The 17,008-nt window shown below is 38.8% G+C and overlaps 1 protein-coding gene across 1 annotated transcript in view; it reads right to left on the bottom strand.

Annotated features, from left to right (window-relative positions):
- Positions 1 to 364: 364 nt before the first annotated feature.
- The window catches only part of LOC104404455 (mitochondrial ribonuclease P protein 3-like), a gene marked incomplete at its 5' end in the record, with an annotated part of 39,714 nt that continues 23,070 nt past the window's right edge, over positions 365 to 17,008 (bottom strand). The window contains 3 exons of the mRNA XM_010012884.1: positions 365 to 493; positions 2,189 to 2,384; positions 3,873 to 4,021. Of these exons, the coding sequence (XP_010011186.1) occupies positions 365 to 493; positions 2,189 to 2,384; positions 3,873 to 4,021 (474 nt within the window). The remainder of the gene's footprint in view (positions 494 to 2,188; positions 2,385 to 3,872; positions 4,022 to 17,008) is intronic.

A 17,008-nucleotide genomic window follows, 5' to 3' on the forward strand; every position in this document is an offset into this window, starting at 1 on the left:
AAAGCTTGAGGGACAAAAAAAACAACCCCAAACCCAACAACAAAACCCAAAACAAAACAAAACCCACCAAAACCTGAAATTGCAAGAGGAAAAATCAAGTTTTAATTCAAATTACTTTGAGAAGCCACAGAAATCACCCATAAAGATGGAAATAATGGAAGTAATTCATCCCTGCTGGACCACCATTGATGTTAACAGATTGACTGCAGGAATGATTTTCACAAAATGCAGTTACTGAATTTTCTTCAGTTACAGGCCTCACACATTAATCCCATAATTGTACTGCTGAGTTCTCCTGGTCAGCAACAGTGATTAAGAAAAAAGAAAAAAAAAGCAGCTTCAGCATGTGCAATTACATTGTTCATCATTTCTGTTGGATGCAGAGCCATTTTCTTGGTACTCGATAGGAATATTTTTCCTCAAAAGTGTCTTTATAGGGGATATGCCAGGTATCACCTGTAGTCTGTACCACACAGTCATAACGTAAGGCAGGCTGTTGAATAAAGACAGAGAAAAACACTTTTTTAGACATTACTCAATATATTACTAAAATACCAATTACAGGCAGTTATCCAACATTTATCATATAAATCTCCATAGATTGATCTCTTTAATAACTCTCATTTATTTCCTTATAACAAACAAATTCTAAATTTCAGTACTGGAGGAAAAACTAAAATACCTTTTAGTATTTTGTGGTCTAGGAGTCATTATAAATGGTTAAAATTCTGTCTTCAATCTCTACCAGATAATAACGATTTGAACATAATGCACTTAATTTCTAGAAATAGCAAAATCGTTGTTTTCCTCTTCAGTTAAATGAAATCATCTGGGAACTAATTCAGGATGTGGAGTTTATAGGCTTGAACTGATAGGATTTAATGATATCTTGTGTTTACTCTTCTCGTGTACCTCTTTAGAGACTGCTTTTTGCTGAGGAGCATGTAAGGAAAGGGTTTATCACTAACACTTTCAAGGGAGTCTAGTTAAACAAATCTAATAAACTATTTTTCTGGTCTATTATGTTACAAGTATACTGACTCAACATATATCACACAAATACAGGAGAAACATTACTGGTTGTCAGTTCTGGTTCTCAGAACATACAATATATAAACTCTGTATAAGTCTACTTTCCCATGCCAATGTCCAGAATAACCTAGAAGACAGCTGTGACTGGGAATGTCAGTCATCTAAGTCAGTTCTATGGGAATTAAGATGTGAAATTTACTAGCTCTTTTGTACAAAAGAAAGGAACAAGGTGAAGCTAAAGCTGTGTTACTCAGGTAACCCTGCCTCCAGTATTTGGTTCCATAAAAGGAAAGGTATGTATGGCAGCACAGAACGAAAGGCTGTCATTCTTGTACGATTGTATCTCTACGGTCTGTTTGTAATAATGAATATTATTTTACCATTTTAACCAGAGCAGCAAGAAAAAATAATATGCATAACTGCAATATTCCTTTAAGTAGGCAATAACAATGCAGACAGACCAGATAACAAAAAACTGCATGATAGGAAATGGTACATGATGAATTTTTCCCTAAAAAATCTTAAAGCAGCCCCACTCCTTAATGTATGTTAATGTACTGCTCATGGCTCACAAGGATACATGTCTCCTAGACAATACCAGTAGTATTCTGCTATAAGATGATACTATGCTTGGAAGACACTAATTTCTACTGCTGAATACTGACTATTAATCTGACTGTTCGGGCTTTCCTTCATGAAACTTCCTACGTATGTTAGGCTAATATTACAGTGAATACTGAAATAACTGTATTTTCTTGCTTCTTTAAAATAAAGGTGAAAGAAATTCTATTAGAATTTCTATTAGAATTTCTTTAGAATTAGAAGCACGGGTTTTTATAGTAGTACTACAGAGGAGTTATTTCAAAGTTTAAAGCAAATGAAAACATACTGGCACTTAGGTTTTATAGCAATGGAAATACACAAACTTGAATTTACATTGTAAACATTATGGCAGCATTTCCTGTCTTTTTGAGAGTTTTCATGCTTGTGGCATGCTCTGTGAACACAGTGAATCTTTAAACATGGGCAGTTTGAGGCTGTTGATACAAATCCATTTCTCAGATAATTTCAAGAATCTTTTTGTTTCCAGAGTTTGCAATTGTGTAGCCTTAATGAATGTGCTCTGTGTGCTTCCTGATTGCAGCAGAAAACTCACCAAAAAATGTATATGCTTTCCTTCTGCAGAGGGGAAAAATGCTATTTGATGTCCACGCTGCCACTTACGGAACAGATGACGTGTCAGGCTGTCGGAAAGGCAAGCCTTGTGATCCCGGAGGAAGTCTCTAGTAACAAACTTGCAATGCTTGCCTGATCGAAGTGTGGCATATAACAAGAAGGCATCATCTTCAGAGCTTAACAAAACAAATGGAAAAGACAGACGTCATTCACAAGGCCGTGAGTAGTTGCAGGAAATGAATCAAATGCTAATCTGATATATTCATCAGCAACACTGATGAATATCCCATCACCATTCCAATTCCCTAGTAAAATAAAGAACTGCTCACCAAAGGCCACTGAAAGTTAGAGTGCAATAAAAATTGACCACATGCTACACAGAGCATTATTCCCTCTTAATACAATCTGATAATACGACAATATAGTGTTTTGCTACAAAACTTAATCAGGTACTATGTGGAACAGAACTGCTAAAACTCATAAGCATATCTCCAAAGCTTTGCTGGAATACAAACAATCATCACAACTGATAATAAAATGTCCTGTAGGCATCAGCACAAATCTGTGAGTCTTTGCCTTTACATGGGTAGATATACTTCCAAAAAGTACTATGGTTATTTGAAAAATATATTCAACACTAGCTGCTATTAAACTGAAAGAGTTTTAGGGAAAAATCTCTAAAAACACATTTCTAGTGGGCATGAGTTGCCCTATACCTGGAGAAGCTGAGCAGAACTTTGCTTGAAACCATTTTTGATTGCTGTGGATTACTGTAATAGATGAGATTAGTGAGGGTCTCCATCCTGGGGTAACAGTGTCCCCTTTCCTGGTGCGCAGATAGCAGGAAAAGAAAGCAATGTAATTCAACAGCAAAGAGAATAAGGGCCAGAACTGGAGTGGGGGGTGTGTGAAGGAGAACAGATCTGGAACAAGGAGGCAGACAGAAGAGACTTGGTCTGGCTGTTGGGACAAGGAATTTGGTCAGAAGTGCTGGGAAGTAGAATCACAAAAGCACGGCAGAGATAGGTTAAGGATTAATAGGGCCCAACTCAGATGGAAATTAGGTGAAGCTGAAACTGAAGGAAAACTGAGACTCATATATTATAGCAGGAAAGCAGGGCACGGAGAGGGGACACCGGGCCAGAGGCAAGCACCTAGTTTAGAGACAAGGACAGCCTGACTGGACAAGAGCAAGGGGTTGCGCTTCCTAAATAGAGAGGCAGAGGGTCTAATTTCCATCCACATAAATGGTCTCCTCTGGGAGCAGCAAGGAAGTCAGTGCTCCAGACTCTCCGTGCTCCTGGACTACCAAGCAATAGTAGCCAGGCATGAACTTCATCTCTTCTCCTTGCAGGGCTAACACAGCTGACCACAACTGTATACTGATGCTACCAGGCATTCTCTAAGTTCAGGCCACTCTGGTGTTGGCAGCGGTTTTAACAGTTTATAAATCCTAATAAACCATATAGTTTACAGGATTCCAAGTGATGAAATTCTTCATAATGCAACTTTTAATCTGTACTGATTTTTGAAGAAAGTATAGTAAGAGATATGATGTTTCTCTTTCAGACACAGCTGGAGATACTGGTAATGGTGCTAAAAACTACAGGAAAATGCACATAAATCAGGTGTTGATCTCCATTACATCGTTTTCTTCAACTTACATATTTTCAGCAAAGAAGAAGTCTGCCTTATTCTGCATCTCCTCCATAATCTCTTTTTTCCAATTTGAAGAGTTAATCAGCATGTGTTTGCGGCCCAGCACAAGCAACCGGGTATTCTTTTTTGCCAGGTAGTTGACAGCATTAAATAGCTGCAAAAAACAAAGCAAACCCAAAGATTTTATTAGCTGTAAAATAGTGTAACAGGAAACAGTTTCATATCTGTGTCTCCATTAGTGGGACTTCTACCATACCCCCATTTCCCACAATTCTTAACTGCATGGAACTAATTTAAATCCCTAATGACAACGAAAAAAAACAACAAACCAATTCACTGTAGGAAGCTGCTCTCAACCACAGAGAAAATGCATTGCTATTATAAACTTTTCCCAGCTCTTACAGCTTAAATGACGTGAGTGAACTCAGGAAGAGTTGTATGGAGATTTTAGAAATTCAGAGTCAGCCGAGGGAACTGAATCACACTGGGATTTAGGTAATATCTACTTTTGGAACTGATTCAGCACTGAAGCCTTTGTTGGTACGAGAGGAGGACCGAGCTCTAAGCCAGCCTGCTTTTCCAGCCCCACCTGTTGTCGAAATTGGAGAACTACATGTGATCTGGGCTGCCCTGCGGGGAGGAAGCAAGCAGCAGTAAGAGGAAACATGCGGCCTCAGGATTAAGGGTTTATGAAAGCCACATCCAGGCCAGCCTCCCACTTATGAACCAACATCCTGAGGTGGCAAATTCACTGCTGCGCCAGCTTCCCTTCAGAGGGACTTCTCACCAGACTCAGGGCTGTGCCTGTTTGGCAATAAATGCTCCTCAGGACTGGCACTTGCGCCTGCAGCATTCCCTCCCTGCTTCACCCAGTTCGGCTCGTGTTCGGCTTCCAGGTTATTCCTGCGGACTGTTCACAAAGCAATGGCATTTCAATTCTGCCCAGAAAGAGAGAACAGTTTCTTGCGACTGAAGCATCATGTTTGAAGGCCAAGGTCAGTGCTCAACCACCAGGGAAAGGCGTTTCCTAATTTTTACCTGCATTTGCTGTATTTGTCAATATACAATCTCCTTATTTTTCTCTAATCCCTTTTCCTACCTTTTCTAGCTACTTCCTTCTCCGCTATTTCTTCTCCCTATAATACCTCCAACCACCTTTCTCCTTCTCTTGATCTTTGCCCTCCTTCCCTCCTTTTTGTGATCTTAATCATTATTTGATACCATTGTCTTCTGGCTCAGGGGCTACAAAGAATTGTTCTTCTAGCTCTGGGGTCCAATTTTACAATGCATTTAGTTTGATCTACCTGCGAGTATCAGTGGATAGGGGTGGTCCGACTCAATCCTCTCTCCAGTTGCACATTCCCACTACTTCCGTTGTGTCAATCTAACAATGTCACAACTACGCATGAGCTCACTAATCCAACAAAAGCAGTGTTTTTGCAGGGTTGAGCCTGCAGCCACACAACTGATAGACCTGAGTCAAAGGTGATGACTGATGGGAACATGTTGCTGGAGGTGGCAGGGAGAAGAAATGTGGGACTGCCCCTCTCTACAAAGGACCTGCAGATGGATCAAGTTAACTGTGCTGTAAGTCTGCATCTGAGCATCTGAGAGAGGAGCACAGAAGATTTTCTACATTACTTTTAACTATTGACCTATAAGCTGCTGTTACCAGCATGGAATGAAGACTCTGTTTTCATGGAGATACAAGGTCTCAGTGCTAATGCAAAGCACAAGAGCCTAACAGTACCTATCAGAACTGACCGCCTGCTTCCAGGAGATTGCACTGGACATCAGCTATATGCTGATATATACACTGTATATATACACTTTTCCCTGGTTAAAACAAACAGGACATAATGTGAGCAGGAAAAGGCCAAATGCAGTAATTTCAGCCTATAAAATGGCACATAAAAATAAAAACTGCATTGTCTCCAGTGCATGACCTGAATCTTTGGAGATACATTTCAGAATTCTTACTGGAACACAGAACTGAAAGATACAAACAAAAGCCACCATCTTTATGTTACTGGAAAGCTTTCAAGTAACTATATTATGTAATAACATATCTCCTCATCTATGTCATATAATTTATTTGATTGTTAAATGAGGTGGTTATTAAAAGTTAGAAAACTGAACTTCGGTTTTTCAATATTGACTTTTTTCTTTAATGTCCTCATCTGGGCAGGAAAAACTGACTCAGCAATTTTACTTGTTTACAGTCACTTTTATTTTCCAGTTCTCATGCACTGGCCTAGTCCTGCAAATAGTTGGGATATCAAAAGAGAATTAAGTTTGTTAAGCTGAATTCGTTAGGCTTACTGTTAGGAATGTACCAACTGCATCCACACACATTTTCATGTAGATAAGTAAACAGTGAAGAAATATCAACCATGAATAACTTAAGCAACCCCTTACAAATTCCAAATGAAAATACTTTCTCTTTTTGCTTAATTTTTTCCTACATTAAGGGAAGGTTAGCATGTGAAAATCATGTGGAAAAAAACCCCAAAACAAAACACAAACTTGACAGCAAGACCATCCTGATGGTAGAACAGAAGAAAGAAGTCCTAAAAACACACTGTGATTCAGTAAGTGTCTCAGGAATGTAGCTGCGCTAGTGGTGTTGCAATGTCAACAACGAATTGCTGGGATTAGAACTCCTGGAGTTTACCCCCAGTTAAAACCATGGAAAGACCTTTTAATTACACTTATGGTTCAACACAAAGGCAGCTGGATTTCCAGATATAGATTGGTCAGTTGGGGCTATTCCCAAGTTTATAAAAAACCTGACTGGCTTGGATCCAGATCCCTTAAGTCTTTTGTACTGAAGGGTGTAACTAGTGGTACTTTGTACCTGTTACTCATATGGACTTTCTTCTCCTATGTATTATCAGCATATGAAGTCCTCTAGTATGAAGTGCTTTTGGCAAAACCTGGGAGGTTGGTAGAAATTAGCTACAGTTTTGCAATGGAAAAACTCAAAATAAGCTTAAATCATAATAAAGTTAACGGGAATCACATTAAAAAATTCAGAAACTCCTGCTAGCGTACCAGCACGCTGTCCCTCCTCTGCTTACCACAGAGATGAACCTTTATTTACACAACTGAAACACAAAAATTATTTTTGCTTTCACAAGATAAAAGTAATTTGTTTTGCACACTCCCTGGCCTAATGCAACTTTACTAAAGAGCTTTTAACCTCATTTTAGGCTTAACAGGGGTGGTCCAAGGGAGCCACAGAAGTTACACAGGGGGCTTCCCTAAGTGTGTCTACTCCCACGTCATGGCTGCTTCTCAAGAAAGGAAGACACGATACACACAGTAACGCCTGGTTTAGTCATAGAGGAAACTGAACATAATACTAACAAAACCCAGCAGTCGCGATCTCGCACTTAAAAAGGCACAACTATTTTATTAATCTGGTATTTCCAAAGGTTTCCTAAAAATTGTAATCTGCCACTATGCAATACAAACATGCTATATGCCATAAGCTCTATGTAGATGCACCCTTTGAATGTTCCACATTATTTAGGTAGCAAACATCAGATGCTCGGTTGGATAATCTGTTCAAAACACAATCTATATAAAACATTAAAAAATATACAACACACATTCCGTATGCTATTCACCTTCCTGAGAAAGAGGACTACAAAATTAGCACAAGATTTCCCCCTCTCCCTCTGTTGTGCAGATACGATCCATTTATTGGGCCATGTTGTCAACCCGATCATGGCACAATCACACCCCAGGGCAGGAACCTCTGCATCAGAGGAGCTGGAAATGAAAAGAGGTGGAGAATGCTTACTCCACAGGATCATGCTGATGTTGAACTCCTCATATCATGTAAAAAGTCCAAGCTTTGCAAATATGAAATAAAGCAACTGAAAGTGCTGTAACTGGGAGCATTTTAAAAATCAGCAAGTTATACTTTAAAGAACCACTTTTCAGGTGAAAATAATATTAACAGTTTCCAATCAGAAGGAAACTTTTCTATACAGTTTCCTGGAAATAGGTTTGCAGTGACCCACATTCATAATTCTGCAGAATTTAATGGAGATCAAATACTGGGAGAAGCTGGGAGAGCAGGGAATCCTATTCACACTGCAAGATTAATCCTCATTCTTTAAATTTCACAACAGCCTTATGAAGTAAATGCATCATTACATCTCCGTTTTACACAAGTGCATAATGGAGCACAAGGAAGACAGATTAATTACCTCATACAAAGAACTGTGAGCAGAACACAATACAAATTTCCTAAGGCTTTAATGCCTGTCACCTGTTTGGATCACTACATCATGCTGTGCCAAGGTGTCCTGGTTTCAAAGGTTAGTATGTTGTAGAATAGCTTTCCCCTTGCACATTACTGGTGGCTTCCCACTTGTCAAATGGGAAACCCCTAAACACTGCTGCTGGGAGGCACACCATTCAGTGATTCAGCAAAAAGTGGTTCACCTGTATACAGGTACAGCATGAAGAAGTAATCACCCTCAGAATTTAAATTGGATTTGTTATTAACAAATCATGTTTGCCATCCTCTAAATATCTGGTTTCACTAACTGCCATTTAAAAGCAAAACACGCCTATAATCAGATTATTTGCTAGTAACAGCAACAAACTCCCGTATCGTTGTTTTCATCTGTTGTTATTGCTGCCTCTCACCCAACACTGTAGCTCTGAAACTGCAGAGGAAACCCCAATGCTGACCACAGGTACAGAGCTACCGTAAGTACACTGTCAGGTGGGGCTGAGCATGAGCATTCTCTCCAAAGGTTAGCAAGGAATCAATTCTCACCATCACCACATCTGTGTGACTTACAGTGTCATCAGTTTTAGATCCCATGTTACATGCTGTAGCCAAAGAAGTTCAAAAAACCAAGGGTGCTGCTTACAAGAAAGGCTGGCCCTTCTCACTGAGCCTGGTGATTTTACCAAAGCAGATTCAACACCATTATCACAGCACCAAACACAATGGAAACTGCTTCTTACATTCTGTACATTATTACTGATGACACAGTGTGAATTAGTCTCAAAGTCTTTTTTACTCAACTACAGGGGTGGCATACACATTTCTTGACCTCCCTAAAGATTATCAGCCCATGACTAGTAAGGGGCAGGTACTTAGAAGAGAAAGAAAGGAAAAAAAGGGAAATGGATGAGTAAGTAACAGTGACTAAGCTTAATCAGCCATGTTTACTTAATGCTTTTGAGACAGCCAACAGACAAGTCTTGGGAATTATCCCTTATGAACTGAGGATCTCTGCAACACTGCAGAAACAATATTGTTGAGAATGTTTGTATCCTGTATTACAGGACTATTTAGATTGATGCAACACACATTATCATACAACTTCATACATCACTTACAGTAATCATGCAAAATTTAACATGTTTTAACCTGTCTACATTGACCCCACACCTAGAATTGACTTTCCCTCTATTGATGCATTCACTAGAGATATGGCGTAACTCCCTATCACAATTCATTAAAATTTGCAGTTCAGTTTTAGATGCCAGCTTTTGCTCTTGACTTCATAGTCAGCTCTATTAATCAAAGGCAGATTATTGATTGAGAAGGAAAACTAAACCACAGAAGCAGATACCTGGCCTGATTTAATATAGATTGAGGGTGGCATGGTAGCTTTAGTTTGCTTAGATGAGGCAATGCCTAAATGTATCTCTGTTGCTTGCAAGCTAAGTTTGTATTCAAAGGCATCCTGAAGATGCTTTTCAGCCAGGTCCAAACTGACGGTGTACTAAGGCACCTGGTGCCCCTGCACAGCCCATTGTTACCCCTGACTGGAGGACTTGGCTCAACTGTAGCACTGGGTGAATGTAGACATATTACTTCCAGGTCAAAATGTATTACAAGGATACTCCATGGACTGAGCTAATGGACAAGCTAATGAGTCTTCTTGAATCCTCAATAGTGGGGAGAGTAAAGCAGAGTAATGGAGATGATATCTTTAATTGCAATTCTAATTCAGTCAATTTCAACCGAAGGTGCCACCTGCTCAAGATAATTTCTAAAACTTTTCTAAAATTCTAAAAAATTCCTGAATATAGAAGCAATATTTTTGTTAATAGCCTCTGACATTATATTCTGCTATATTAGAAACTGTAGATAAAATTTCCAACTTCAAACAAGCTTGAAAAGCCACCCCTGGTTTTTATTATACTGACTAGCTCAGAGAACAGCACAATACAAACCAAACCTGTGTAAATTAACTTTAGGTTTGTAAAGACTCCTCTTACTTATCTTTTCTTGCAACAAAAATACCAAGATCTTGACAATACATATGGGCATCTTATATGGATTTTTTTTTTATCCAGACCTCTCCTGAGTGTTTACTGTTTTGTACCAAAATCTGGAGATCTACAAAGTTTTAAAACCAGTTACCAGTATCAATGTTCCACCCCAAGGAGATGAGCTAGGGAAATCTCTCTTCCCATAGAATCATAGAATAGTTAGGGCTGGAAAGGACTTTAAGATCATCTAGTTCCAACCCCCCTGCCATGGGCACGGACACCTCACACTAAACCATGTCGCCCAAGGCTCTGTCCAACCTGGCAGAAAAATAACCATGTAAAAGCTGAAAGGACTTGAAGTGTTACTTATGCATTTCCACATATCAATACTATCCTTTGTTCTCATCCTCGAATTCTTTCTGCCTGCACTGCTGTTTCTTTGACAGTATTTTCTTACTGATCACCACACATTGCTTCATTGCAACAACTACTACATATACATTGTCTTATTTTCTTGAGGAAGCAAGTTACATGAAAATGAAAAGGCATGAGGTTTTACTTATTTTTCTATAGGCTTCAAAAGTGAAATGTTACTTATCAGAGCCACTGACTAAATGGAAAAACTGTCCCAGCTCTCATTGTAAATCCAGTTTTTGCCATTACATTTGTACTCTTGCATTTCTACTATTATTGTAGCAGCTGCATACAAGAAGTTAAGGCCGTAAGAGAATTTCTTTTATTATTTCTCATTTCAGAAAGAATCACAGAATGGTTTGGGTTGGAAATGACCTTAAGATCACCTAGTTCCAACACTCCTGCAATGGCAGGAACCCCTTCCACTAGACCAGGTTGCTCAAGGCCCTGTCCAACCTGGCCTTGAACACTGCCAAGGATGGAGCATCCACAACTGCTCTCGGCAACCTTTTCCAGTGCCTCACCACCCTCACAGGGAAGCATTTCTTCCTTACATAAAAAGCTAGCTATTAGAAGGCAACATTTGTGAATTAAATGCAGCAATGCCAGTCTTAGACTTTCACTGTGACCCACACAAAATACAAAATGTTAGCAGGATCGCCGGGTGGTGATGGCAGCAGTGGTGGTGGGATGTTATGAAAATGAAAGCACAAGCTTGACTACTCCTTTCCATAGACAGGAAATAACTTGGTGCAGGACTGAAATTGGCTTTGCAAGACTGAAACTGACAGTTTAAAAGATACCAATATTTTAGCTCTCAGCACTGTCCTATGCAGATGGCTGCACAGCGTCACTGACCTAAGTCTGATGTTAAGTGTTTTCCCCCTTTCCAATCTGTGGTTGAAAAAGTCCCAGATCGTACTTTTATTCTTTGAGGAAAGGTGCTGCAGCAGCTGGGGAGATCACTGTTACAGAAGGTACAGGCATGATGCTGGCCAAGGCACATTAAACCTATGCTTCTGCAGCGACATCCTGTGTTTTAATAAACTTAATAAACTAAAGTTCCACAGAAACTCTAAAATAAAGACTATTTCTATGCTCACAGGTCAACAGACATATCATTGAGGTAGAATGACATGATAACCAAGGAAACCCATCAGTAAATCTATTGCTTGCAGTTGAAAAAAAAAGAATTAGACTACAATATGCACCAAACGAACATTTATAACAGTTTTCACGCTGCTTTTCTTCTGTTTCTCATTAGTACTATTTTCCAGTTCCTGCTACAGATTACCGTTCAGAGAGAAAGAGGTTACCTTCAAAAACAATTGTTCCAATAAGAACAATTTTGCCATTCTTAACACAAATTAATACATTAATAAACACTACTGGAGTGGTGATTTCTCTTTGAAGGTCAGAAAGACAAAAACTTTGTTTAATATGAAAGAGAACACATAAAACGTTCTTCTACAACAGGACAAAAATCAGTAGAAGCAAACTAAAGCACAAGGGTCTGAGGTAGAGGAGAAGCTGTGTGGTCAGAGTCAGGGGCACCTACCCCAGGTAGACCATGCACCAAAGCCTTCAGCAAGGAGGGACCAAAGAAGATTAATACTGGTTTAATACTGGTAAGAGCGTAACTGGTATTTACCAGCCTAGAGAAAACTTATGGGACTTTCATATACAGCAGTACACCTTCACTGCCAGTCCCATGAGGCAGAGGTTGAACTGTCTTACTTGGATCAAGGCTTTACGCCCTGGTAAGTAACATACTGTTCCTGCAAAACCAGCAAAATGATGCAGAGTGTATCACAAGTGAATGCAAACTATAGGTCAGCATTACTTTTCTTAACATGGTCATTAACTTTGATTGTACGTCACTGCAAACTCATGCCATTTTACTACTAGTAACATGGCAGGCAGCATCTCTGCCTGGAGATCCTAGGCAGTAAAGGTCTGAAAGCCCCCCACAATACTACAGTCCACAAGATCTAATTTATTTCAATGCTTTTAATGTAAGTTTATTGATAACAGCCCACAATACACAAAGCTGGACACTGGACAGGCCACTAAAGTATTTTTCTTTCACTCAGAAGATAAGCTATATCAATTTGACAAACAGATAATATTGTCAGCTCCTACAAATTAATTATGGATGATGTGTGGTTTTTGTCTAAAAGGTCCACTTCCTGGGAACAAGTGGTTATATGAAAATCTTTGTCTACTTAAGTCATTTTTCAACCCTGTAGTCAAGATACATAAGCCTGATAATATGAAAACATGAACATCAAAATGGCTTGGACAGCCAAAGCCAAATAAGAACCATTCATCTCCTATTTCATAAAAGGATCTTTTTAAAGCAAATTTTGGGCTGGGGACTCAGCACTGCAGTTTCTAGATATCTGCGTATGACTATACTGGTCAGCATATTTGAGGAATTCAGTTGCATCTTTCCCTTCTTTGTCTATTTCCATGGAAAGGATGCTTATACCCACAGCACCCAGGAACAAATGGCAGTGCTTAAGTGTAAGACAGCACTATAGTTTCAGGAGTATTTTGTTTACCAAACTTATCAGATAGCTAAGGGTTAAAACACTGTGTTGTATTACTGGCTATGTTAGCTAGGCTGGCAGAGTGAAAGGACTTTGGAAATGAGAGTGAGTGGGATGAGAAAAAGGAAATCCCTAACCCCTAGAATTTGTATTTCTGAAAGCCTGCCTGGGGAAACCCATTCAATGGAAAGTCAGAGCTTTTTACTCGGCAAGGCATCAAAGTATGAAGATACATACAAATCAACAAGAAGCAGAAATGTCAAAAGCCTTCAATTCTCTTATTTAAGCCTCTTCATGTAACTGTCGAGACTTAGGGCCATCATACATAAATGGACTTAAACAGTACAGTGCAATGTTGTACAGATATCAGGTAAATGACCTCAGATGCTGAAAGCAGCATAGTGATACTAACATTAGACAAGCCCAGGATAACTACTCCTAATAAGGAGCAAAGAAAATCAACATCATTAAGACTCCTTTTGTTCTATAACTACCTGTTTCAAGCCCCTTACTACTACTTCATTTTGTTTACTCAAATGTGTGGCAACTTAGGGCTGTGGTGGAAGAAAATTCCAATCAATCAATCAATCAGGTAGTAGTGTACGTAGTATTCAAGGAATACCTATCTTCCACTGTGCTTTACACAAACTTGCACTGAGTGTAGAAGTTCAGCTCTAACAAGCACCTGCATCATGTTTCTACTTTTTTTCAGTGTATAGTGTAAGCACTACCTGGTTTACCCAAACATCACACAATCATCAGGAAATAAACAAGGAGAGAAGGCATCAGCAAGGTTCATCTTCCCACACTGGTATACCACATAAGTCAAGAATGACTCCACGGAACCAGTGCAGCTGAACAGGCTTTTAACTTCTGTTAAGAGAGCTTATGGCACACCATGTACACAGCCTGCTCACGGAGCCACGTCAACACGACTCCTTAAAAGCTCAAGACTCAAAATACTAGAGGCAGAAGAAGTCCTACTGGCAACTCACTGTTTCCTTTTTGGCAGTTCACAGAAGCGAGTGGGTAAATGAACGAGTGCTGGATAATGATGAGGACATCACTAATATTTTCTGATTTATGCAAAAGGTAAGTTGGTATCATTAGGACGACAGAAACACAGGTCCAGTTTCAACAGTCATTACAGGAAACACTGTGCAAGGATAGGACAATGTAGCAGCTGGAAATGGTAGAAATTATTTGGAAAAATTAGTCAGAAGTGTCAGTTAATATTTCACAAAATTGCTTGGAAAATAGAGTATATTATATTTACATAATTTTGACAACCTCTTCAGCTTCTGACTCATCTGACTCATAACTTCAACACATGTTTCCAGCTAAAACTATGAAAAGAACTATTTGGATGATAAAAAGACTGGTGAATAATAAATCATGAAGAAACAGCACCACAAGCTAATATCTCTGTGTGTAAAGGAAAAACCAGCAGATACTTGTAAAGATTAGTACGAAATAAGTAAATCATTTGAAGTAGAAAAATTCTCAAGAACAATGAGAACAATTTCTCCTAACAATGAGACAGGCAGTAAGTACAATGGCAGAGATTAAGCATTCAAAATTATTTTAAATCTATTTTTGGGACCATATTTAGGAAATAATAGTTATAGAGTAGAGAATATAAATGTTTATTTGATGGAAATGCACATAAAAAGGAGAATACAAATGATGCTTTTTCAATGACTAATTTTTAAGATCTTGAGGTAGGCATATTTCTTGGAGGATGGGGAGTGATTATTTCTATTGTATAACAGTTAGGACCATGGATACTAACGAGTAAATACATACAGTTTTAAATTTTTAGTTCATTATCTATCATTTAGAAAATACAAGCCAGGAGATCTAAGAAGTTGTAAAATCATGTAAGCAACAGGGAAGATCATGTGGGGAAGCAAATAAGGAAGTGTTTCCACAGCTACCAAGGAAATTATCTTGCTTTACAAATGAAGATAGGGATGACCTTATACACAGATCAACCTCTGTAGCCACTGACCTGCTACATTAGCACGACATGCATATAAAAACCTGCAACACAGGACTTCCTCTGCAGTTTATTTCAGCTTGGATCATATTGCTATGACTCTTCTTCTAGAAGCAGTTCCCCAAATTCCTGTATTTCCTAGGGTTCATTTTATATGACAGAGGGAGAACCCATGTAGATTAGCATTGCCTGTGCTAGAAATCAGCCTGTGGGTTGTATTTTTTTCTTCTGCAAATTGGAAGGACATCAGCAGCAAAGGTAGCCATAGCTTGCTTAGTATGTTGTTGGTAGTGGTATTCTTACTGCATCAGTCCTGTTCCTCACATGACAACAAGCAACAAAATCATTTACAAGTCCCAGCATGTATGACAGTAGCTTTAATTACATTTTGTATTGATAGATCAGGTCTGATTGTAACCGTTAATAGACATGCATGCAAGGCTTCTTGGCATTTCACATCTTGTATTATGCCAGACCATGTTTTGATTGCATTGGTAGTAGGGAGTTAAGACAGATGAGGCCAAATCACTGTTCCCTGCTCTTGCTATCTCTGTTGCTATGTTGTAATTTAATTTAACCACAGCAGAGGCCCACCACACATCATCCATTGGAGGCTGCAATGGACTGCTGCAGTGGCACAAACGGCCTTTATGAGGTTCAGTTAATTTTCAATGTTATTTAAAATCTATTTATCATTCCATCTCTTACACTTAAGTAAGGAAAAATATAAGTTTATTAGGAATTTTCATTCTATGACAAATAAGTGAAAAATCTACAGGAAACTTTGGCTTGTTATATTAAATACAGGTAGCCTGCAAGACGAGGATACTTCAGACTGAGTTGCTCACATTCAAACAGAAGATCAAGCATGGAACTTTAATTCTGGTGAAACCAGTCTCCTAGATTTACATAGAAGTTCCTATTTCCATGTTCCAGACAACATAAACCAATCCGTTTATGAGGAAGTTTAGATAAAAGCTGTGGACAATTGTATTTGACCTTCTATGAGTGTAAGATTACAAAAAATAAAATTAACTTTGGTTTTAAACTTCACTGCAGGTTACAATAACTTTATAACCTAAATTTAAATATATTTAATTACCTCTACATAAATGTCTTTTCAACTCTTGCTCTAAAAGTAGACTGCAACTAGAGGAAAAAACAACAAATGCAGACTAGTAGACTGTTGGATCATTAATCAGCATGTTAATATACTGAAATCCCTGGGAATAACCTACTGTTCAAACAATTTAGGCTTTCATCACTTCATAAATAAATCCAAATGCAGTTTAGGCTCCTTCAGATAACACAGCTTTCAAATGTTTTCTTTCTTGCTTTTACTAAAATACAGCTTATGAGATGTAAAAGCAAAGTGTGAACCAAAAATGTATTGCTTTTCAAAATATATAAATAAATTCAGAGGTACATGAATGAATGCAGTCATTGTTCTGAGGATCTTATCTATATTACCTTTAAGACAGCACTAAACCCCAGCATTTCTCAGGCTCAAATGAAATATTTATTCTTACACAGAATTAGCCTTCACATTTTCTGGCCTGCTTCCAATATCTTAATAGCACTACCGTCTCCCACAGTTATGGAGACCTTTCATACAAGAACCACTTCTAAAGAAGCAGTTCAGTTCCCTAAAGTCAGGTTTCTCATTCGGAGGCCCTGTACACCTCTTGCTGCCACACTGACGAAAGTTCCATGATAAGGTGAATCAGCTGGGCTGCCCCGTGAAAACTCATCTTGTGGTTTCGAAGGGAAAATTGAAAACAGCAAGACTGAACTCCATCCTGTTCAGAAGATACCTTAATTTGACTTCATCATCCTGATTTTAGGAGGTCTTCTCTACAACACACAACAAACAACTTGTTGCTGCAGTTACCGAGTTCACTGGGACATGAATCATCGAGGCACG

Source organism: Nestor notabilis, unplaced genomic scaffold (assembly GCF_000696875.1).
Source record: "Nestor notabilis isolate BGI_N333 unplaced genomic scaffold, ASM69687v1 scaffold6764, whole genome shotgun sequence".
NCBI lineage: Eukaryota > Metazoa > Chordata > Aves > Psittaciformes > Psittacidae > Nestor > Nestor notabilis.